Source organism: Megascapheus bottae, chromosome 16 (assembly GCF_031878675.1).
Source record: "Megascapheus bottae isolate mThoBot1 chromosome 16, mThoBot2.hap1, whole genome shotgun sequence".
Taxonomy (NCBI): domain Eukaryota; kingdom Metazoa; phylum Chordata; class Mammalia; order Rodentia; family Geomyidae; genus Megascapheus; species Megascapheus bottae.
Genome location: NC_143524.1, coordinates 15,016,988 through 15,042,894, shown reverse-complemented (window position 1 = coordinate 15,042,894; position 25,907 = coordinate 15,016,988). Strand labels below are relative to the sequence as shown.

The window sequence follows — 25,907 nt, the reverse complement described above, 5'->3', positions numbered from 1 at the left end:
CTTGAAAACAACAGTGAATATTTCCTATTTCTTCTCATATATCAAATACTCATACCATGTTCTGACAACTACCAAGAAATTTTTTTTGCCAGTCTCGGGGCTTGAACTCAGGGTCTGAACACTTTCCTTGGGCTTTATCAAGTCTAGCACTCTACCATTTGAGCCACAGCACCACTTCTGGCTTTTTCTATGTATGTGGTACTGAGCAATCAACCCCAGATCTTTGTGCATGCTAGGCAAGTACTCTACCAATAGACCAGACTCCCAGCTCCCCGACATTTCAGAAGTGAAAACTGAGGCTTTGCAATGTTTAGGTACTGTCCGAGATCAACCAGATATGCATATTAGATGTTGACCCTGAGTTGACCTAGTTGCACTTGGGTCCATAGTTGGTTCTTAGCAAATAGTGGTTATTATATTCTCATTGTTATTATTTTTAAGTGATACTTATAGATCTTTGGGGGAATTCCAAACCCTGTATTTATTCTACTATGTCAAAAATCTCCTGTCTTCTTTACTTTGCCTTCTTTCTGGCTGAAAATCATATTAGAATACAAAATGATTACTTCATTGGTATCAAAAGATACAATTAATAGGAAACTAAAAATCAATTCCTTTGCCTTTTTTGAAACAGATTCTCACTGAATTGTCAGTGTGACAAGAATTTCCTCTAATGATGCCATTTCATTGCCTTCTGACTTCCATTGTTTTGGATAGGAAATCAGCGACCTTCGCTGTGTGTGTGTGTGTGTGTGTGTGTGTGTGTGTGTGTGTGTGTGTGTAATTACTTTTTTTTTGTCAGTCGTGGGGCTTGAACTCTGGGCGTAGATGCTGTCGCTGAGCTCTTCAGCTCAAGGCTACTTTCCTACCCCTTGAGCCACAGTGTCACTTTCAGTTTTCTAATGGTTAATTGGAGATAAAAGTCTCATGGTCGTTAGTGCCCAGACTGGCTTCAAATTGCGATCCTTAGATTTAAACAATCTCTCAATGCCTATAGAAAGGGTCTTAATCCAACCTGTCACCTCATGTATACAGTGCATCTTGGTCAATGTTACCTCTTCCATCATTCTATGATTTTTTTGTTTATCTTTGGATTGCAGGTGTGTAACTACAGTTACTTCCTTGTAGATTTTTGTTTGTGGTTTTGTTTCTTGAGATACATTGTGTTTCTTTCTAGGCTTTATTGTGCCAGTACTGGGACTTAAACTCAGGGCCTCATATTCTCACTGTTTTTTTTTTGTTGTTGTTTTATTTTTTATCACTGAAGATTCCCACTGGGCCACTGGGCCACAGTACCACTTCCAGCTTTTTGGTGGTTGATTGGAAATTAGAGACTCTAGGATTTTGCTGACTGACTTAGCTTCAAAACGCAATCCTCAGATCTCAACATCTGAGTAGTTAGGATCACAGTAGTGAGTCATCAGTACTCACCTTACTGTATTTGTTAGATCTGTGGATTGGTACCGTCAATCAAGGGAAATGGTCATTAGGTATTAAAATACCTTTTCTAACTCAGTCTTTCTCTTCTCTTATTCTGGAATTTCAGTAAGATCAAAACATTCTTATTGTCCTTGTGTTCCCTAAGAGTTTTCCATTTTTTCAGTGTTTCTACTTTATCTTTCATTTTAACTTATGTTCTTTGATGTCCAGTGTGCTATTAGGACCATTCGGTAAATTAAATTTTAGACATCATAATTTTTGCTTTTAGAGTTACTTTATGCTTCAGTGTGTGTGTGTGTGTGTGTGTGTGTGTGTGTGTGTGTAAGTGCACAAGCACACCAGGACTTGAACTCAGAGCCTGGAGCTTACTTCACTTGCTTGTTTGTCTGGCTCTCTACCACTTCAGCTACAACTCCACACAGCTTTCTTTTGCTGAAAGTCATTTGAAATTTAAAGAAGTAACTCTAGTAATAGTAGAGAAATTTTATGTATGTGCCATAAATTGTTCCAAGTTTTTACTTTATTTGTTTATTTTTGAGAAAAAGTCTCACTATGTAGCCAAAGCTGGCCTCAAACTCCAGATCCGCCCATCTCTGCCTCCTGAGTTTTGGGATTACAAACATGTACCACCGTAACCAGCTGCTTCACATATTTTAAGTTATTTCATGTTTACAGCAATTCTTTGTGGTGAATGCCCGTTTCTGAATTTTTGTCAATTGTGAAAGTGACACACCGATAGACAGCACATTCATTTATCACATTAACAATTAAAGGGTAAGACCTAGGATTTGTTTGATCCTAGGAGATCTGAATCTCAAATTCTTGATCTTTGATGCTTACAACATATAATTTTAGTGAATGATCTTGACACTGTCACCTGTACTGCTGCTCTTCCAAACTATACAAAACCCTGTGATAATTTGGGTGGACTATGAAAATTTTGTTGGGGTTTGGTTCTGGCGGCATGCTTGACAATTGACAAGAAAGACATTCTGTTGGTCCATAGAGTTTTCACATTGGATTCTTTAAATGCCTTCCATTTCACTAATTTCATCACCAGTATTCTTTTTTTCCATATAATTTTTATTGTAATTAATAGAAGGGTTACATTACATTCACCAGATGGAAGGTGCATTAATTCCCATACATTGATACCCTTTCTCATGTCTTGGTCCCCATTTCCCTCCTCCCCACCCCGACCCCTCATCTTGTTTTCCCCCTTTCCTATCCAATTTCAAATAACCAAATACAAATATATCCAATATATCAGATAACAAAGTGAGATACTGTAACAACAATCACTCATTATATGTCTTTTTTTTCTATATCCTAGAGGTCCTTTCATTTAGCGTTATACTGTATGGCCTTATGTATCTAGGTTTTGCTCTATTGCAAATCTCTGCTAGAAGAGTCCAAGGTTTCTACTGATTATGGCAAATGAGGGAAACCATTGAGCCTATGTTCCTTTGAGTCTGGCTTACTTCACTTAATATGATTTTTTCTAAGTCTTTCCATTCCCTTACAAATGGGGAGATGCCGTTCTTTCTGACAGCAGCTTAGAATTCCATTGTTTATAAATACCACATCTTGTTGATCCACTCATCAACTGAGGGACATCTGGGTTGGTTCCATATCTTTGCTATGGTAAATAGTGCTGCAATGAACATTGTTGTGCTAGTGGATTTAGTATGCCCTTGTTTCTGGACGGTTGGATAAATGCCAAGTAGTGGAATTGCTGGGTCATAGGGGAGCTCTGTGTTTAGTCTTTTGAGGAACTGCTATACTGTTTTCCATAGTGGTTGAACGAGTTTGCACTCCCACCAGCAGTGTAGTAGTGATCCCTCCTGGCCACATCCCCTCCACCATCTGCTGTTATTACTTTTCTTGATCCTGGCCATTCTAACAGGAGTGAGGTGGAATCTTAGAGTTGTTTTGATTTGCATTTCTTTTATGACCAGAGATGTTGAGCATTTCTTCATGTGTCTATAGGCCATTCTTATTTCTTCTTCAGAGAAGACTCTCTTTAAGTCTTTGGCCCATCTTTTAATGGGATGGTTGTTTCTTTGGAGATTAGTTTTGGAGTGATTCAATTTTTGGAGCTGTTGATATAGTTTAGATATGAGGCCTTTGTCTGTTGTATGGTTAGTGAAGATCTTCTCCCATTCTGTAGGCTTCCTAATTAATTTACTAGCTATGTCCTTTGCCATACAGAAGCTCTGCAGTTTAATGCAGTCCCACTTATCCAGCCTTTCTCTGATTTGTTGTGTTTCTTGGTCCTTATTAAGAAAGTTTCTACCTGTGCCAAGGAGGTCTAGTGTGTCTCCTATTCCTTCTTGTAAAGTTTTCAGTGTGTCAGTTTTTACCTCGAGGTCTTTGATCCATTTGGAGTTAATTCTAGTGCAAAGTGACAAGGAAGGATCCAACTTCCACTCCTCTTTAACATAGTATTAGAATTCCTAGCCAGAGCAATAAGGCAAGAAGCAAGCATAAAGGGGATTCAAATAGGGAACGAGGAAGTAAAACTCTCCCTCTTTGCAGATGACATGATTCTGTATTTAAAGAACCCTATAGACTCCACTCCCAAACTCCTTGAGCTGATTCAAAACTTTGGAAAGGTAGCAGGGTATAAAATTAACCCTTAAAAATCAACTGCCTTCCTCTATGCCAACAGTGAGAGGAATGAGGCAACAATCAGGAAAGCAACTTCTTTTGCAATAGCCTCAAAGAAAATAAAGTACCTAGGAATTAACTAAGAATGTAAAGGACCTTTTTGATGAAAATTTTATTTTTGTTGTTTTGTTTTGTTTTGTTTTGTTTGCCAGTCCTGAGCTTTGGCTCAGGGCCTGAGCACTGTCCTTGGACTTTCTCAAGGCTAGAGCTCTACCACTTGAGCCTCAGCACCACTTCCGGCTTTTTTCTATGTATGTGGTACCGAGGAATCGAACCTGGGTCTTCATGCATGCTAGGCAAGCACTTTAACCACTAGGCCAAACTCCCTGCCCTTGATGAAAATTTTAAAACCCTGAAAAAGGAAATTAAAGCAGAACTGAGAAAATGGAAAAACCTCCCATGCTCCTGGATTGGAAGAATCAACATTGTGAAAATGACAATCTTGCCAAGGGCTATCTATAAATTCAACACAATACCCATCAATATCCCAATTTCATTCTTTAAAGAAATAGAAGAGGCAATCCAAAATTTCATATGGAATAATGAAAGACCCCATATAGCAAAAACACTTCTTCGCAGAAAAAATAGCACAGGAGGAATTTCAATATCAAACTTTAGACTCTATTACAGAGCTATAATAATCAAAACAGCCTGGTACTGGCACAAGAACAGGCCTGAAGACCAATCGAATAGAACTGAGGACCCAGATATTAAACCACAGACCTATGGCCATCTAATCTTTGACAAGGGATCCAAAAAAGTAGAATGGAAGAAAGACAGCCTCTTCAACAAGTGGTGCTAGCAGAACTGGTTAAGCACCTGCAGAAAACCAGTATTCTTCTTTAACCTCAGGAGGTTTTCTCATACCCTTCAAGTATGAGTAAATGCTAGTGCATTAGTTCGAGGTTTTCAGTGTCTTGTTTCTTAATCCATACCCCTGAGAGGAACTAGATGATTGTGATGACCCATCATTCTTGAGAAAGAAGAAGGTGTTTGAACAGAAGTCATTTCCCCAATTATCAGGAAACTTTCAGGCTTGTTCTGCTTCTTCCTTTGAAGTGTTAAGATTGGGAAGAGAGATCGCCATCTAGAACAGAGGCACATTGGGTCTCTATTGGATTTTTGTTCCCATTTCTCTACTGAAGGTTGCGATCTCTCTCCATGAATTCTTCCTGTGATCTTTGAGATTTCAAGAAGGAAGGAGCTGGCAGTTTACAGTCTATTATTACAGCAGGATCATTTCTCTTTGGCTATCACACAGTTGTTCCCTGAGTCATGAACTACTCAATTCAGTGGCTGTCGGACCAAACTGCCTTTGAAATCCAGAAGAGACAGTGTGTGCTTGGAAAATTGACCTCCTGAGTCGCCCAGCTCACTACCGGAAGACAGTAGTGACAATAGGGTGACAACTGCAGCAGGACCTATCCCTTGCAGTGCCTATGGGTGTCAAGTGCTCAGTCTGTAGAAAGATATCCCAGGTCATAAAATCTCATGTCCTTTCAGATCAGAGGTGTCATGGACAGGTTGCTCTCCCCCCTCCTACCTACAAGGTTCCCATTAGTGAGTCATCTAAGTATCTTTTTACCTGGATTAGACCATATATTATGGAGATCATGTTTTATTTGTCATGTCTAAGGAAGCTGCGGTAGACATTACATTACAGAGAACTAGTATTGTTTTTCCTCTTGTCAGCTATAGTACTGCCATTGTTGTCTATAATTGTTACTTTTCTTTTCTCTTTGGAAGGAGTTTCCTGCTGAAGAATATAAAGAAATGCATAAGTTCCAGGAAAGCAAGATAGATTTTCAGTTATTTTTCCATTCATTATTTTTACCATGTGAAAAATATTTGTCTTCTTCAGAGATCCTGGGTTAGAATTTTTTTTTTCATTTTCCTGTTGGGCAAATAAGAATGTAAAATTCTGGTGCTGGTTTTGCCATTGTTGTGGATGTTCATTTGTTTTATGAAGAATTTCAGATACATATGCCTCTTATAAAATCAAGAAATTTTATTTAGATAGTATATATTAACGAATATCCCACCTGACACTTCATCTAACAAATAAACTGAGCCACCTTGCTATGTGTATTTTTGGTTAACTTTGAGGATGCTATTATTTGGCAAGTCATCAGAGTAATAATAATAACAATCTCTAAAAATATCTGGTATTGATTTTCAAGAGTTCTCTATTTTAGTTCTCTCAAAAATGAGATTAGGTCTTGGGTTAGCCGACAGCTGGTGGCTCATGCCTGTAATTATAGCTACTCAGAAGATTGAGATCTGAGGATCACAATTTGAATCCAGCCCACGTAGGAAAGTCCATGAGATTATTAGCTTCAATTAATCACCAAAATGCTAGACGTGGAATTGTGGTTTAAATGGTAGAGTAGCAGCCTTGAGGAAAATAGCTAAGGGACAGTGTCTGGGCTCTGAGTCCATGCCCCAGGACCAGCACAAAATAAAATAAAATAAAGAAACAGGGCATCCTTGCAAAGTTCCACGAGGTCAAATGCTAAACTTGACAGAATAAAGCATCACCGCATCACCATCGGATTCTGAAGACTGAAAGACTAGACATCCACCAGAAATTTCATGTTTTAGGACTTGAGGGCCTTAGAAACAAAGTTCTGAGCTGCAATGGTGTGGGCTCCAAGGGTATAAATAGAAGCCCAAAGTTTTATTGCCTTTGATTATGACATATTCCAAATGAGCATCAGTTAGGCTGAAATTTATTTACCCCATGGGGTAAATAAATTAAAATGGAATGACTCAGAAGCCTCGTAAGCAGCAATGATATGCAGAGGTAACAAGGGATTTATGGTTGTTGTTTTTGTTTTGTTTTGTTTTTTGAGAACAACTCCACTTAGAAGTCAAGGAAGAAAACTTGATTAGACATTTCAGGGAACCATAATATCCAGTTAAGTTTCACTTATAAGTTTCCTCAACAGATAGAAAAGTATCAATGTATGATGGTTTAAGGATGCTACCATATTTGAAAACTCCTGGACACATAAGCCGATGAATTTTATAAAACAAAAAACAGTAGAATCATTGGATTATGTATACTAAGAAAGCCCATTTCAAAAAACAGGCTAATATGTTGATAGTCCTTGATCTCAAATTAGTATAACTTGCTTTTGGAAAACTTCCTGCCAGCATAATGAGCTACTGCTGAAGCGCAACTTTGTCTGATATTTTCACATTGCATTGCCTTTATTTGTCTTCTTAATCTTGCTGCATTTTCCTATACTAGCATGGCCCAATGATCATCTATGGAAGGTTTTGTGTGGGGGGGGGGTGTGCTTGTAGGGGGCTTGAAATCAGGGCCTTGGCATTTTTACTCAAGGCTAGTGCTCAACCACTTGAGTCAGGGCTTCGTTTCTGGCTTCTTTGTTGTTGTTGGAGATAGACTTTGCTTCCTGCTCTAACTTTGAACTGCAATCCTCAGATCTCAGCCTCCTAAGAGGGTAGAGTTACGGCACTGGTGTGAACTAACAGTGTCAGGCTTCTGGACGGATTTGAAGTCCACTGGGTAAAGGGGGAAAGTGCTTTGCTTTTGCTCAAGTAGTTCGAATCTATGTGGGGTCACGTTTCCAAGTTGCTGCACTGTAAACACCATGAGGAGGTTTTCTCTTGGCTTAGAAGTCAGAAAACCCGACTCTAACCTCTGGATAAAGAACAGTCCTCTTACTATCTCTATGCTTTAATCGCCTTCTCTTTAAATAAGAACATCTATTGAAGATTTACTATGTACCAACTACTCTATTCAGCCTTTCATTCACTTAAACCTTACTATAGTCTTATGGCATTAACATTACCACCCCCATATTACAGATAGAGAAACTGAGGCCAGAAAGGCTCTGGAACTAATTCAACATTAGTCAAAAATAATTAAAGAGAAATTCTCATCAGTCTCTCTTCAGAGACTGAGTTCCTAACTCTGAAGAGCAAATAATAGCATCATTATTGCCACTATCAGAATCAAAAGAAATCATGTCTGTAAAAGTACCAAAGTCATATACCATGTAAAATATATGAAAAGAGAAAAAAACTAAGAGACAGTTAAAGGTCCTAGTCAGAAAAGAGTGTTTGAATGACTATGAACCAGAGCAAACTATCTCTAAGGAAACCAACTTAGAATTCCCTAAATACATTGTTTTCCTTGACAATACCCATTGAAAATATAAGAAACAGAGTAATTAAAATCCTTGAATGCTTACAATAACTAAAGGAAATAAAGAAGAAGACAGCAATGATTTTCAAAAGATTCCTCTGAGAAACCAGGCGTTGTTTCTCACACCTGTAGTACCAGTTTTCTTGAGGCTAAAGCAGAGGATCTTGAGATCAAAACCAGCTTAGGCTACCTAATAAAACCCAGTCTTGAACAACAAAAACAACAAATTCATCTCTTTATTTTTATTTTTCTTTATTACTTGACACCCCGTCTTGGTAAGTAGTCCAGGTTGGTCTCCAACTCATGATCCCCCTGCCCCAGCCTTTCAAATGTCCAATGCCAGGTGTGAACCATCATGCCTGGTATTAGGTATCCTTTTTTGTTGTTGTTGCCAGTCCTGGGGATTGAACTCAGAGCCTGAGCACTGTCCTTGGGCTTTCCTCAAGGTTAGCACTCTACCTCTTGAGCCACAGCACCAGTTCTGGTTTTCTATGTATGTGGTACTGAGAAATCGAATCCCTGGACTTTGTGCATGCACTCTACCAGTAGGCCAAACTCCCACCCACCCCCCTTTATTTATTTTAAGAAGTGTGTAGAACCCAATGTTTGGGCCACAAAACCCATGTATGTTTTTCTCTTCTACTGTTTCAATGAATTCCTCTTGCAAAGACTACACTCAACACTGCTTTCACTCCATGGACTTAACTTGTCTTCTCTCAACAGAGCTCACTTGACAGGTCGTGCACAATGTACAGATGATGCCCTCTGTTCACTGGCTTGCTCCTGGTGTTCACAGAACCCTTTACTCATCAGGAAAGTGCCCCGGTTCAGGGGCCGATCACATGGAGTCTCTTAGGAAACTATGTGTGTCTTCATAGAGTCAAACAACTGACTTGCCTCAGGCCAGTTCCACAGCATCAACGGACAGATTTGCATATAAATATACATAAGATGTAGATTTGCAGTAAAGGGACTGCCATCACTCATAGAGCCTCAGTGAAAATGTGAATTCACCCCTTGGGTACCAGACACTGTATCCTTGTGGGAGCTGGAGTACCAAAACCATAGAATTCATCCTTATATTCCTTATAAAAATACATTTCCAGAGTCTTAAATTTAATAATCTCCTAATTGGAACTGGAGAATATACATACTATATTTATATATAGTTATATACTATATAGTTTATTTATATTTGTATATGTTTCATCTATAAGTACTTGGACAAAGAGGCTTCGTTCCTTCCCTTCTGCCTGCCTGCCTGCCTGCCTGCCTGCCTGCCTGCCTTCCTGCCTTCCTTCCTTCCTTCCTTCCTTCCTTCCTTCCTTCCTTCCTTCCTTCCTTCCTTCCTTCCTTCATTCCTTCCTCTCTCTTCCCTTTCCTTCCCTCTCCTCTTCTTCCTCTCCCTCTTCCTCTCCTTTTCCCTCTCCCTCTTACTCTTTCTCCCTCTTCTTTTCCTCCCCTCTCCCTCATCCCCTTCCCCACTCCTCTCCCTGCTTCTCCCTCTTCCGCCTGTTTCCCCCCTGCCACCCCTCCCTGTCCCCTTCTCTCTCCTCTCTCTGTCCCCCTACCCCTTCCCCTCCTTCTCCTCTCCATAACCTCTCTCTCTCTCTCTGTCTCTCTCTGTCTCTTTCTCTCTCTGTCCCGCTCTCTGTCTCTCTCTCTTTCCCTCCCTCCCTCTCTCTCTCTTTCTCTCTGTCCTGAAGCTTGAACTCGCAGCCTGAGTCCCTTGAGTTTTTTTGTTCAAGATTAGCATTTTACCACTTAAGCCACAGCTCTACTTCTGGATTTTTGGTGGTTAATTGGAGATAGTCTCACTGGCTTTCCTGCCTGGGCTGGCTTTGAACCACGATCTTCAGATATCAGCTTCTTGAGTAACTTGGATTAGAGGTATGTGAACCATTGGTTCCCAGCTAAACAAAGGGGCTTCCATTTAACTTGTTATGGTAAATTCAATTTGTTCTTTTTTTCTTTCTTTCTTTTCCTGGTTGTGGGGGTTTAACTCAGGGCCTGTGTACTGTTCCTGAGTTTCTCTTGCTCAAGGCTAGCACTCTATCACTGGAGCCATGGTGCCACTTCCTGCCTTTTCCGAGTATTTTATTCAAGATGAGAATCTCACAGATTTTCCTTCCCAGGCTGGCTTTGAACTATAACCCTCAGATCTCAGCCTCCTGAATAGCTAGGATTTCAGGCTTGAGTACGAGTTTGGCTGCATCCTGAAGATGTTGAAGTGGTTTTATAAAGCTGCTCAGACTCTGTCTGTAGAGAGGGCAATGCAGATATGGATGGATTGATTCCTTCAAGGAAGGAGAAAAAGTCCTAAGTATAATGGGCCACATTTTGGGGGAGAAAATTTCCAGTTGAACTTTGCTTGCTTTTTACAGCAAAAAAAAATGTAGACAACAGAGAAGTGATATTTAGTTGTCTAGCCAGCTTCCTTCCTCCTTGATTTTACTGTCATATACTTTAAGAAGAAGAGGAAAAAATCATCAAGGAATTATCACTTGAAAAAAATGAAGAAATGAATTTCGATTTATCTACGTAGTTAGTAGAATGTATCCATGTGAGCTTTTACCAATGGCTTAAGAAAAGGCCATTTTAAAAGTAATCATAAATACTTTATCATTGGGGGGGGGACTATAGTTCTACAAAATGTATGCTCAAAGTCTTTTGTACATTGAATTTTTTTTCCTTATGGTTAGCTTAGCTTGATTCAGTTGTGAAGCTGAAGAATAGGTTTTGGAGCAGTCATTTCCTGAGCTTCAAGGATACCAACAACTGTCACAACCAAAGGAAAAATAATGTCATTCTAGTGATGCTTTTAGCCCAATTGATGAATCAAATTCAAATGAGTGTATGAATTTATTTTAGCTCACATGGTTATAGTTTTACTTTTCTAGATCTTAATCTGGAGAAAGAGAAAGTAACGTCTTTTACATTGCTGATGAATCACCAATACTATTGGTGGTTCTGATGCAATCACAAATCCTGTTTCATTTCTTTCTATTCTACCACTAGCTATTGGGGAGAATAATGAATACCCCAAGATTTGTGGGGGGGGGTAACTTTTATTTTTTGTTTTCTGAAAACATGATTTCATGCTTGTAATCCTAGCTACTCTGGAGATCGAGATCTGAAAAGTGGGGTTTGAAGCCAGCCTGGGCAGGAAAATTTGCAAGATTTTCATCTCCAATAAACTACCCCAAAAGCTGGAAATTCAGCTGTGGCTCAAGTGGTAGAGGGCTAGCCTTGAGCAAAAATGGAAGTTGAGAGCCAGTGATAAGACCCTGAGTTCAAGCCCCCGAACCAGCATAAAACAAAAAACCTATGTGTGTACATGTGTATGTATATATATATATTTGTAAACTTACATAGAAATATAACACATATACCACAAATATAGCATCTATCATATATAATGTAACATACTTATCTACATAGTGTTATAAAATGACCCAAGAATCTGAAAGTTTAAAAAATTGAGTTTAAAATTTTAAACAGGGGCTCAGCAAAATGAAATGAAACAAAATGTATCATTTAAATTTAATCATCCCTGCATCTAGCTTTTTTTTTTAGAAAGAATTACCTTCAAACAATAATCAGCAAGGGGTTTAAGCAACATACAGAGCCTTACAACTTTCTTTTCTATTTGAATAAAGAAGTCAAAGCACTTTTATTTTGTTCATTAGCTCTGGAGGGTGAAGGGGTAGCAGTTCACATTTTCCTGTATATAAATATATGCCTAATGAAGAAGCCTTGTGATGGACTTTCTAAAGAGAAAAATGAAAGTTTAAATCATGATCCACATTTCTAGATCATGATCGCTTAATATTTCACAGCTTTTCTGGAAGGCCACAGATCCATCACTGAGGTTACATGTGGACAATGGTAAGAATTGACATATCAAAATGCAGTTCCAAAAAGAAAAAAAAATGCAGTTTCAAAAAGCACAGTCCTTCCAGACCTTGTTCAGCCTCGTTACCTGTCTAGACATGCAAATTGAACTGAAGAATTGAAGCAATTATTCAGATAAATCAAAGTGGAAGAAAAAAAAATCCCCTCACTGGGGGAAAAAATGGGTGGGCTGGATTATTTGTTTTCACTGATCAGTTCAAGAGGTAATTCTACTTTCCGGTGAGTTTGAAGAGGATCACTACATTTGAATCAGGAAGAAATTTCATGAACATTCCTTTCATATTCTCTCTCTGTCTCTCTCTCTCTCTCTGTGTGTGCAATCTCAATGGATAAGAAAGTACTAATCTCAGAGAGTCCTCTTTCAAGATAATATAGTTACTTTGGAAAGGACAGACAAATGTTATATTAGAAATAATTGCCCTAGCCCCCAAAAATGTTTTCTAACCTTCTAAGTACTTGTCTTTTGCAGATGAAATTTCAAGACTTAACTGAAGAGCAGAGACTCATTAGAATAGCTGTAACCGGCTCACATGGTATTTGTATATCCTCATCATTGCATAATTTAAATAAAGAGAGGGATGGTTACTTGTGTATCTTATGTACGCCAGGGAAGTTATTGGTAGATATCAAAATAAAGTCTACTATGAAATGATTCAATTCAGAAATCCAGAAATAATTACTTTAATCCTATAAATTTAAAATAGATTAACTTCTGAAAATATTTGAAAACCCACCAGGAATATATTTTTTAAACTAGGAAAAGTAAATATACAGCTGAAACTGTATATTGCAAATTTTAAGGTAAAATCAGATAGATTAATAGTTCATGAAATATATCAGATATTTAAATTAAAGTGAAATTTAAAATGCACTCATGCCAGAAATTACTACTGCCAAACCTGCTATATATCCTATTAGAAAATTAGAAGCATGCTATTTAAACCAGGAATAGGTAAATGAGAATAAAAATGAAACTGAAGATTTATTTCATTTGTTCTTTGAAGACAAATGGAGGTATTCAACAGACACTTATTCATTTTTGATACTGATCTAAAAAATGTATAGGAACATGTAAAATTTAAAGGATAGTTTCTCTATAAACAAAAGTATTATCAATATAATGTCTATAAATATTGGACATGAAATGGTTCAACCTGTTCTTCAAAGCCTAAACTTCATGAAATCAGATTGACAAAAGATAAAAGGAAAACAAAACCCAGTATCAAATTTTCTCTAATCTTTCCTACAATTTTGTAATATTTGAAATTTTTTTCTAAGATGGCACATTCAAATATATTAAGATATAAAATTTTTAAGCCTGTAGCAATCATACTGGATTTATTCTCTAAATACTAAATAAATGATATTGTTAAAATTTGCTCAGTGAATTTAAATACATGAAATTAAAAGACAAAAAAATTTATATGTCTCAGAATTAATGTAAAGAGAGATAAATTCAGAATAATCTGAAAAACTAATAGTTGTCACTGAAAATAAAAATGTGCAATTAACTTGTAGTTCAGAAAAAAGCAAATATTTCAAAAAATTTTTAAAGAATTCCATGTAATATATTGTAACATACAAGATATTTTGTTATGTTTATTTGAATTTTTGCTGATACTTATGAATTGTATATTTATTATATTATAATGAATCTTTTAAAAAAAGACACAGCCAAATTCTATAAAGAGTATGTTGTTCCTGCAAATTATATCATTGAATTTTTTAATACCAACTGTGAGAATTTTAATGGAGACAAGTGTATGACTGTCAATTCAATCTTAACATATTTATTAAAAATTATAAATTTATAAAGATGTTTAAAGACTATAGCAATGTTGAACAGTTAACATAAGATGCTTTTACAATAAAGCCAATGTGACTGTTTTCTTCCCACAACAAATTGTTGGCAATTCCTTAATTTTAATCATATGAATTATTTCTAATTCCTAAAAAAATCAGATTTTTACTTGGGAATAAAACAATTGTAAAATTTAAGAATTTTCTTATACTTTTTAAAAACAGTTCCAGTTTTTTGACATTTGATCAAATACTATTTGAATTATTAAAAGAAAGATAAACAAATTTAATTAGCTAAAAGTTTTATTTCCATAAAAAGCAAAGAAGGTAGGAATTTCTTTTTTTAATTTAAAAATATTTTAATTTTTTAAATTCATTAACTCATTTTAGAATTCTGAAAATTCTTGACTGTATCTATTTGTAAGACAAGGGTATTCTAGATAGAAATACTAAAAGTATTTGCTGAAAACTAATTGTAATCCTAAATATAAAAACATAAAAATTAGTCTGGTTAAGCTCTCTTTATATTTGCAAAGCAGAACAAAATTTTACTTTCAGTACAAACTACTTAGATGAGATGATATTTAATTGCTCAGATTTTTATATACTTTAGTTAGAATGTAACCTCTATTTTAATGTTTAGAAATTCTCAAAATGAATATGAATTCTAGAACTTGTACCTCTATTTGTTGGTTTTGAAAATGCATAAAGCTAATGCATCTTTGGTTTTCTAGTAGCAAGGAACAGAAACTACATGCCACTCTGAACTTTTGCTGCATTAATTTTTGTTTTAATTGCTAAAACAATAATGTTAGGAAAAGAAGTATTTTCAGGTTATATGAAATCCATAGTGCCCTCAGTAATGCTTTCCGAGGTAAACTGTAGTACTCCCTACAAATTTTCCATTTTTCTAACTTTTAGACTTAGCTGGAACAGCTTCAGCCAGTTACAATTTGGTATAAAATGTAACTGAAAACAGAGTTCATAATCATATCGTAGATAAAATATTTACACTAGTATAGAAATAAACATTCTAATATATAAATAAACATTATATATCTATTGATTTTTTTGGAAAATAAAATGGCAGGTATTACTCAGAAAATAGAAACTTACCCAAAGACCCACTGCAAAGGAAAATTTAATGTACTTTGAAGACTTTCCAAACCATAGCTGAATAGTTATTTTTACTTGATTAATCTTTCGGTTAGGAAAGTTAAGGGCCAATGGCTTGTTTTTAGAAGGAATTAAGAGGTTATATGATTCAGCTCTATCTCACGTTCACAATTATCCAGATGTTAGGTGTCTGGAAGCAGATCCTTGTGAATTTAAGAAAAATTTTTACCAAGATGTCAATATTATAAAGCTACAACAATTGGTTTACAGTAATAATATATGCTTCATGTGTTAACATTAAGAAAAACATTAGGAGTAAGCCCTACTATATTCTGAATTTGTTACCTCAATATTCAAGTCTTAACATTTGATTAAAAATTAACTTTATATACAATTAATCATTTAAGCAAAAAATTTTACTTTCTTAAAACAAAAATAACATGACAACAAAATTCATAGTGGAAACCCTACTAAATAGACCAACATATTAAAACTAAACTAGCATGTTACTATTTTATAAAAGATTATTAGTCTGCATTCACATTTTATATCTAGAAAAATTAAATGGTGATAGTAGATCTATGAGTATTTGATTTTTAACTAACTTTTAAAACTTCATAATAGTAAAAACTGTATTATCAATGAAAGTTTACCAATTAAATTGTATTTATTTTAAAGCATATTTTTAAGTATTCTAGAATATATTTTTCTTGAGATTTTGATGGAGGAATTCTTAGGTAAGCTAATCTTTAAAATCTAGTTCATGATAAGTCTTTAACAAGTTTTGATTTTGCCAAATGTTTTATTTTTATTATTGTTAAAGTGATACTATTAAAGAATTCAAATGCACAGTTAAATTTTTGTTTTTTCTACTACTAATGTAAATAATGACAACAGTTAAAACTCTCAATATTGGTCCATAAGTTTTGATTTTTTATTTTTTTCCTACAAAAATGTCTGTAGAAAGAAATATAAGGCTATGACCCAAAATGTTTTACAGCCAAATAGAATAAATATTACACAGTAATATTTTAATTAATAAGGAAATTTGATTCTCTCTAAATGAGAACATTTTTCTTTTTATAAGCAGATTTAATATTTTTCTCAGTTTTCAATGTCTTTTTAAAAAAGTTATCATAGTTATACCTAGTTTTGCTGAAGAACTTTCTTTTTTAACCTGCCTTGAAGAACACATTTAATTTAAGCATCTGAGATAGCATTATTGCTTCTTGATTGGCAACTTTTAGCCATATATTTTTCTGACCCGATGCTCAAAAAACTTCAAAAAAATTAAAAACAAACCAAAACTATGAAGTATAATTTTTTAAAAACCTTTTTAATTCTCGAGACTTGTCACTCAGTTGAACACTGCTCATAACTTACAGGTAAAAAATAAATTAGCTACCTCAAAGGCTGTTGAACAAATAAATTTGTGAAAAATGGACACTAAGACCATAAATACCAGACTACTTTTAAAAAAAAGCTGATAACCTAATACAGTTTGGCTGGATTAGAGTTAGTGTGCAGTGCTGTGTTAACATCCTAAACCATTTTTAAAACAAACAAAGGTATAGTCAAAGAAGGGAGAAATGAATAAACAGTCATACATTATGATATACTTTATTTTGATATTTTTATTTTGCTTGCCACTTTAGCTAAATTTAAACTAAAATATTGCATTAGGCCTTGGATAAAGCTATCATAAACCTCTCTTTAAAATTACAGAAACATCAAAACACCCTTTGATATATCATAAATATATAATTTTTATTTGTCAATAACATCTTAATTTAAAAATAAATGCTTTTTAGATGAGCATAGTAGCACATGCCTATAATTCCAGCACTTGAAAGGCTAATACAGAGACATGCAGTTTCCAGGACTGGTTATGCTATATAGTGAGACCCTGTCTCAAAACAAATACCCATAAAAAAAGAAAAGTTTGAAAAGCTCAGAGGTTCATGTAAGTAATTTTGAAACACTGTTGACTTTTGAAACATATTCTGACTGCTTAATCAAAAGTGTTATTGCTAGATAATATGAGCATTTAAAATGTCATTTATTTATAACCAGTAATTTGATACCATTAATTTTGCAATTATGTTTCACTCAGTTTTTGGATCTACATTTGTAGTTGATATAAAGGAGTTACTTGGTCAAACATGACTTCATTCCTACCAAATGATTTCCCCCCCATTTTGGGGGGATATTATAGCTGGAAAAATACCTTTATTCCTTCCTTGCCTGCCAGTGTGGGAGGGTCTAGCTAACCACTGGTTCTGGGGAAAAAAATAATAAATGTATTTACAACGATAGGCTTGCTAGATACGAATCAAACTTCTCGACAAAATATAATCAATTTCATAATATTTGTCATCTCCTGATGATCAGGGTCTAAGCTTCCAGTGGGTCCTGTGAAGTTTTCAGTGTTCACACTGTGGCATTCTTATTCTTGACAGCACCATTTCCACAGAATCTTTGTCCTTGGTATGTGTTACTTAAGTTGGATTTTCTCTGCTCCTAATACTTGAATATATTGAGACCTCTGACCAATGGGGTTGGTGGTGGCTTTAGTTTAGAATTGTCCACATGCAAATGACGATTCTAATCCTTGACTGTCCCATTCATGGAGCTAATTGAAGCCTGCCAAATGTCCCATACTTTCTTGTGTCTTCTGAGGATCACTTCCTTGGCCTCCAGGCTCAGTGGGCTGGAGCGTACATTTCATTCAATGAATTCCTAGTGCACGCAGCTTCTTCTCTATTGAGGGATCACTATCAAATGGAAAAACTGATGTTCCATCTAAGAGGAAATTTATGAATAAATAGATTCTCCTTAACTGTCAGAGAAGGGAGGATGTAGTGTTGTAATGATTTTTTTCAAGGTGATTACTTGTATTTAATCCAACCTTCAATATAAATAGTGCATTTTTACTTTATTTTTCTTTGTTTATTGGGACACTAAAGAAAAATTGTAATATTAAAGTGCAAGTGGAGGTACTGAGTCCCTGTATGGAGTACATTGGAACTAGTACCAGTTATATATTATTATTATTGTTATTTTCACATAGCGGTAGAGAAAACATCTGATTACATGTCAGGAGAGGTGACTTTAATTGTGGGTTTGTTAATAACTTGGGGTACATTTCTAGAAAATTGGGCTCACATTTCTTCTTCCTCCCAGAGAATTCATCATACTGTTAAATGATGTGTCATTTGGGGCAAACGTTTTGGAAAAGTACAATTTCACTCCATAAAGTGTGCAAGTTAGATGAGAGGGGAAAGTCTTCAGCCTGGTTTACATGACTTGGAGAAAATCACCTCCTTTCTCTGGACCCCAATCTCTCCTATTTACAAAAATGACCAGAGGATCTCTAAGTTCTCTGGGTGCTCTGACAGCCTGTGCTTTGCCATAATAAAGACCATCATGGCAGGTGTCTACCATTGGCCAGTCGGAAAGGTGTTCCTGCTATACTCAAAATGAGGATTTTCAAGGTGACCATTTGTTTTCGCTGTGTTCAGGACAATACCCTACATTTTTGTGTGTCTCATGCCTCTAGCCTTTAAAGGAAGATATTGCTTTAGAAGATATGCCAGTATGGAAGTCCCCAATTCACGCAAGCATGTCTGAGTCACTTTAAACCTAGTGCACAGAAGGGAGGAATCTTGTTTACGATTCGGGAAGCTAACTAATCACCTTAACTTTTGTTCCTCTATGCAGGCAGTTCATCATTTTGTAAGAATCAAAATGGACAGCTTTTTTATCAAAGAATGAACAGTGACTCTGATTTTACTGTCTTAATTAATATACCACCTCTACCTCTGTAAATCCTTTTTTTTTTTTTTTGTCAGTCATGGGGTTTGAATTCAGGGACTGAGTGCTGTCTCTGAGCTCTTTTGCTTAAGGGTAGTTGGCTACCACTTTGAGCTGCAGCTCTACTTCCAGTTTTCTTGTGGTTAATTGGAGATAAGACTTTCCTCCCCTGCCTGGCTTTGAACGCAGATCCTCATATCTGCCTCCTGTATAGATGGGATTACAGATGTGAGCTATTAGCACTTATATTAAATGGAATCTTAATCTGATCTGATTTCTTTTCTTTAAAAAATATAATTTTATCTTTCAAAAGTTAAAGTTGGGGGCCAGGAGTGTAGCCTCGTTGTGGTGCTTGCTTAGAATGCATAAAGCCCTGGGTTCAATTCCTCAGTATCACATATCAAGAAAAAGCTGGAAGTACTGCTGTAGCTCAAGTGGTAGAATGCTAGCTTTGAGCTGAAGAACTCAGGGACAAAACGCAGGCCCAAAGTTCAAGCCCCAGTGTTGGAGAAAAAAAAAAAAGTTGTTGCTTGCTTAGACATATGCCTTCGGTATATAAAGGTTAGATGAAGAGTTGATGGTGACCAAAAACTCATCAGTTTTTTTTTTAGCAAATGACCAGATTAGGTAGAAAGGGATTTCAGTTGTCTTTTTATTTCAACAAAAAAAATCAAGTTAGTAAATGATCTTCTAATCATTTCCCTCAAAATTTATAAAGCTGTCTTTATTCTGTTAGGCTCCAGTGGAGCTCCCTTAGACCAAGCCAGCAAAATGAGATTGTCAGAGAAAACACCAGAGAACAGTAAGGTTCTGTATTAATCCTTCCATCCCCGCCCCCACACACAAGGTTTTAAAAACGTTTTGAGCTGAAAGACTGTGGCTTGAGCCTATAATCCTAGCTAACAAGAGGCTGAAATATGAGAATCTGTTAGAAGACCGCCTGATTCCCAATTTACCAGCAAAAAACAAAAGTGCAGGTATGGCTCAAGTGGTTGAAGACTAAATTTGAGTGAAAAAATGTCAAGCAAGAGTGCAACACCAGTACTGGCACACACAAAAAGCAAAGCAAAGAACAAACAAAAAGAATCCCTTTCCTGTAAAACCTTAAAGTGTGCTCGCTCTCTCTCTCGCTCTCTCTCTCTCTCTCTCTCTCTCTCTCTCTCTCTCTCTGTCTCTCTCTCTCTGTCTCTGTCTCTCTCTCTCTGTCTCTCTCTGTCTCTCTCTCTGTCTCTGTCTCTCTCTCTCTCTCTCTGTCTCTCTCTCTCTCTCTGTCTCTCTCTCTCTCTCTGTCTCTCTCTCTCTCTCTGTCTCTCTCTCTCTCTCTCTCTCTCTCTCTCTCTCTCTCTCTCTCTCTCTCTCTCTCTCTCTCTCTCTCTTTCTCTGTGTGTGTCTTTCTCTCCCCCCCCCGGGGGGTTATTTCTGTGGTATCCTATTGAGTGACATTAAGTAAGCATCAGATATTAAGCATGATAATTTGTGCAAGTAATATGTGCTCAGTCTCTCTATCCATCTACTCATATGTCAGATCCCTAGAGATTCTGACAGCTCTTCACTCCTTGTTTATTTGCTGTTTGCTTGCTTTCAAGGCTTTATTCAGGATGGTAGTAAAGGGAAATGACCAACAACTAATGCATGTATTGTGTTTCGAAAAGGTCTTGGCGACTAAAGGAAAAATGTACAAGATTGTTTTAGGATTCCAACTACTCACATTTGATTTTGTTATGGGGTTAGTTTATGTTGATGCTATATCATGTGTTTGTAGATAAATTACCATATGTTCCTTTCTGCATTTATATATGTGGACATGATATCACCCAGTTCGCAAGAAGTTTAAGGTAAATGTATCTGACCAAAGGAAATAAGTAGTTGTTCTTTACCTGGGGTTTTAACCTCAGGACTAGAAAAGATAGGTTCTTAGAAAGTTGTTCCGAATTGCAGAAATGTTTAAGGATCTTGGATTCACAGGGGAGAGGGAATCGAAAATATCCTATATCAAGGGAGGGGAGTAATTAGAAGTCTGAGAGTAATCACATAAGCTATGAAAATATAAATTCCGGAGGTGATTTGATTTTCACCATCTTTGAAATGACTAGATTAATGTGTTTAAAATGTTCTCTGTCTTGTGATTAGCTCTTATTGAAGTAGCTGTGTTCTACTGAAGTAAAGCATTACTTTTTGATATATTAGAGCAATGTTTCCTTATCATAAAATATGTGTGTGTTTATTGCTGTGAGAGCAAATCCAGAAAGAAACCCTACCTTCCATAGAGAATGGTTGGTTACTTGGGCTGGGAGTTTAACCTAGTGGTAGAGTGCTTGCTTAGCATGCACGAAGACAAGGGTTTGATTCCTCAATTATCACATACATAAAAAAAAGCCAGAAACAATGCTGTGGCTCAAGTGGCTAGCCTTGAGGAAAAAGCCAAAGGACAGTGTTCAGGCTCTGAGTTCAAGCCCCAGGGGAGAGAGAGGGGGGGGGGGTAATATAGGGTTTGAGGTCTAGTAGTGTTGATGTTAGGTCCTTTGACTCTTTGCTGTATACACATGCCCTAATCTACTATATTAGAACACTCAGGGATCAACCGTAGAGCATGTGGTTTGTGTGTCCAAGGCCCTGGGCTTCATCTCTAGCAATAGGGAAAAGGAGGGATTTCCTTTTTGTTTACCTAGAGGAGACATGTCTATAAACACTGATTTCCTTTCTTAGTTAGTAAATATTAAATGGCCTTATTTTGTAGCAGCAGGTCTCTAGTAAGAAACAGGTTTTACCCACCCAATCAAAACACTTGAGACTTACAGGTGAGCTTGATCGAGTCCGCTGGTAAGCTTGCCCACACGAAACTGCTGTTTTGGAGATAAAGCGAGACCAAGCGGTAGAAGGCACACAACATACAAATCCAGAGATTTGTTTGGAATTTTATAAATTGTCCTTTATCAAGAGAAGAAGACACATGGTTCAACAGGTATAGGCCTGGATTAAGAAACAAAAGTTACAAGAAACTTTAAAGTCTTAAAATTTAAGCATGTCTCTAAAGTTATACTTACAAGTGATATTTTTACTTCTGGCTTCCATTCTTAGTTGTGTGTGTGTGTGTGTGTGTGTGAGTGTGTGTGTCTTACTGATTTCATTTTGCTTGTGTACAAATCAAGAGATCCCTTCTATGTAATAATTGATGACATTTCTTAAACTTTTTTGTTCTTTTCTGGCACCATTATGAATACTGTATATTAAAATTTTAATCCTTACCACCTGATGGATATTTATACTACCCTAATTCATCAATTACAAGATTGGTTAGTCCAATTTTGCTGGATAACCTGAGAATTTTAGAGGTAGGAAGGGCTGTAACAATCACTTGTTCCAGGCGGCGATCTATCCCAGCGGTTAAGGATACAAGCTGTGCACTGAATGAGTGCAGCTTTCAAACTGGACCCTTTAGTCATTAGGCCAAGAGACATTGGGCAAATGGTGGAAGCATCATTTTCCTCAATTTCCTCCTTTGTATAATGGAGATGATGATAGAATCTGCATTATGAAGTGCTTATGTTAAAATGTGAAGTGCTTAAAACAGTGTCTATGTGCTAGCACAATCTCAGGTAAAGAAATACGCTAATGAGGAAGGATGAAGATGAGTAGTGAGAGATCAAGAATCTCTCTTTCTCTTAGAAGAGCACATATCACAGAAGTCCCAACAGATCTTCACTGTGGTCAAGAAAAGGTGCCGGTGATCTAATGGAAAGAATGAAGTTATCTGCATCAGTGAAGAAGACTATAAGAAAGAGGGAAGAAAGAGAGGGAAGAAGGGACTCAGTTTTTATTTTTTTAAGTGTGTTACGCTGTAGTATATAATCTCCACCAACCGCCAGAGGTGCGTGAATTTTTAAGTTGTATTTACATTTGCAAAATGTAAATAACATGCTAGAGAAAAAGTAATATAGAAGTACTATTGTGGGTGGGGACAGCAGTAGTTAAATGGCTGTCTTTTGTCAAGGAAGAATTATTAGCAGAGGTGGCTTCTGGCTCTCTTGTTTTAGATTGGAGGGCTCTGGTGGGGTAGCCTTAGATCTGAGCTTGATGGTATTAGTCAGAAGGCAGATTTTCCGTGAAGGCTTTTCCTAAATCATCACCGTTTAGACGGGGGAGGGAAGACCAACTGAGAGACAGCTGGAACGCATATAGAAAGGAAGTCTAAATTTGGGTGTTTATGTGGAAACATTCTCATTTCTCGGCATCATCATGGACGTGTATAGTAGGCAAGAGCTAAAAAGAGACTTTGGAGATTGTCTAGTACAACTCCCTCATCTTCCATTTCTGAGAGGACAGAACTTAGAGAAATTGGCTGGGAGCACAGTACAGTGAACAGGGGAGTTGGAGGTTTGCTTAAAGAAGACTTTAAGTATGAAGGAAAAGTGGAAATTACATCTATTTTAGAGCGATGGGCAGGTAGGAAAATAGAGTCAGGGAAAGACAGAATTTTCCCAAATTAACTCAAAGAAAAAGAGAAAAAAGAGGAGGGGAAGACCAGTGGAAAATAGAGAGTCTGGTTTTATGCTGCAATCTTAGGTTGGATTTGTAGTTTATGTTTAAAAGTTGATGGTAAAGAAAAACTCTCATTTCTAGGAAGTTGGAATGAAGCTGGCAGAAGAATCTGGTGGTCTTGAAGGTTGTAACCAATGAAGAAGTCATCTGTAGCTGGTATTGAACCTGGTAAGTCGTTTGTATTAATCTGTTTCTGTTTGGGGTAAAAAGCTTGGCTTTTTAAAATAATCACTTTTAACCAAGTGTATGTTTAGTATTTTCTTTTAAATAACCATGTGTCTCGGTATAGGAACTAATGAGTCAGATTAATTTGCCATGGAGTTTCTGAGCAGGAGAGGAAGCAGGAATCCCTTTTCAGGACACTAAAAAACTGCTTTGTCCATTTTCTTTTACCCAGGATTGGGTTTGTGGCAGTCTTTCTCCAGGGCTTAAAGACTTCCCACTGTGCCCCCTCCTCATTTCAGATACAATAGCACTGAGTTTGTGAATAAGAATTAGTTTGCAAGTCTATATGCTGAGTGTGGAGATAAAGAAGCCATCAGCACAGAGGATGAAACAAAACTAAGGTTTTTATGGCCCTGTGACCATTGGGCATTATTCTTAAAAAAGAAAAAAGTATGTGCCATATCTGCAAATACTTAGAGCCCCTTTGTTTAGCATTTTTCCATTTTATTTCATTTTTTAACTTTGTACCAAGTTCTTATCCTTTTATAATTTGCACTGTTGTAAAATTCAAGAGTATTGGAACCTCTTCATAGTGTATTTCTCAGCCTTTCATGATACCACAGCCTAACTCCATTGCTTGATAGAAATACAGAAACATTTGGGTGAAATGGGCAGGGCTCAAAAGAAGTGTCATTTTAAGTTAAGTATTATTTCATTTTGGGTGAAGGATTTTTTTTCCCCCTCCTTCTTGCATTTTGGTTCTATCTCTCCTGACTGCTGTTACTCCAATTAATTGTGTTGGGGGATGGAATTAGGTTAGAAATGAAGAAACTGACACAGAGTAGTTATGTGTCTGTCTTCAGACTCTGAGAAACACAAGCAGATGACTAGACAACAAAAAAGGCAGAACTCAAAGTTTTAGTCTGGATGCATCCTTCCTGGGCCATATTGCTTCCACCCCAGACATCTGTTGAATCCATGAATGGTTGACATCCCCATCTTTAAAATGAACCCCTGCTTTGTACTTACAAAATTGTTTATAACATAAAAGTCACATCCTTTGAGGGAAAAACATAACGGGTAATCAAATATCACTGACAGTGAAATAAAGGAATATTTTTGTCATGTTTCTACATATGGATTTGAGTCTCCAGTGACACTTTAATTTTTTCCTAATTTTTGTTGTTATTATAAAGGTTATGTATAGAAGGGTTATAGTTACAGGAGTCAGGTAACAAGTACATTTCTTTTTGGACAATGTCACCCCTTTCTTTGCTCTCTCCCAGTTTTTCCTTCCTATCCCCATCCATAAGTTGTATCATTCATTTTCAACATAACATCTAGTGAGTACCATTGCTGCATTTGTTTCCAGTGTCACTTTTAAAGTATCCAAGTCAGTTCTGAACAAAGTTGCCTCAGTGCCTGGGGAAAGCTTGCATTCTTTCTTGTGGCTCTAACTCACTTGTACTCTCCAGCTTAATTTGTGCATTCCTATGAAAGCCCCAAATGGGAATGAGAAGAATGAGAAATTGCTAAGTTCTGGCCAATAGAAGTCCACAAGTTTCCTGGTCAGGAATGAAAATTGGTTGCTCGAATATAGAGAGATAATCATAGCCAGACAGTGATTATGCATCCAAACACAAGAACAGAATAAGCCCTCTTGTTAGACTCTTAATAAAAAAATCTAAGTGAGGTATGGCGTAACCATGATGAGGAAAGGATTAGAAAAGAAGTCTGGAGAAAGGAATTTAGAGGAGCAGTGTAATACTTATCCAATCTCTTGATTATGGAATAGCAGGTACTTACGGGAAAGTAAAGAAATATATAAGGAATTAAAATTTTTGAAAAGTTTTCCTTGGTGTAAAGGAACTCACTTCTTGTGAGTTCATGAATACCACCCTAGATTAGAGGGCAAATCATGAACAGAAAGAAGGAGAATCAGAATAATTGTTTTTTTTTAATTATCCTACTCTTGTATTTAGTATGCTTGTATTTAGTATTTCCATCCAGTATGTAGTATTGGAAATATGTCTTTATGAGGAAGTTGATTTGAAGCTACAAAAGTATCCCTAAAGATAAATACTTTAGGGTTTGGATTTTTTTCTTTCGTGTCACTTCAGATTTAAATTATATCAACCAGGTATGAGGCAGGTATTATTACATATGATAAAATATTGTAAGACAGATAAAGATAGTTCATGAATTATATATAGTAAAAGTGTAGTAAAACTGCAGAGCAATGGATAAGACCCCCAGATTATATGTCAGTGGCAAA

At 36.5% G+C, this 25,907-nt stretch overlaps 1 protein-coding gene across 1 annotated transcript in view; it reads left to right on the top strand.

The window, feature by feature from the left end:
* Nucleotides 1-25,907, top strand: part of LOC150052939 (uncharacterized) — a 77,428-nt gene that overhangs the window by 35,136 nt on the left and 16,385 nt on the right. Inside the window, exons 4-5 of the mRNA XM_090349245.1 lie at nucleotides 22,595-22,796; nucleotides 23,549-23,635. Coding sequence (XP_090205371.1) covers nucleotides 22,595-22,656 — 62 coding nt within the window. The 3' untranslated portion in view covers nucleotides 22,657-22,796; nucleotides 23,549-23,635. The remainder of the gene's footprint in view (nucleotides 1-22,594; nucleotides 22,797-23,548; nucleotides 23,636-25,907) is intronic.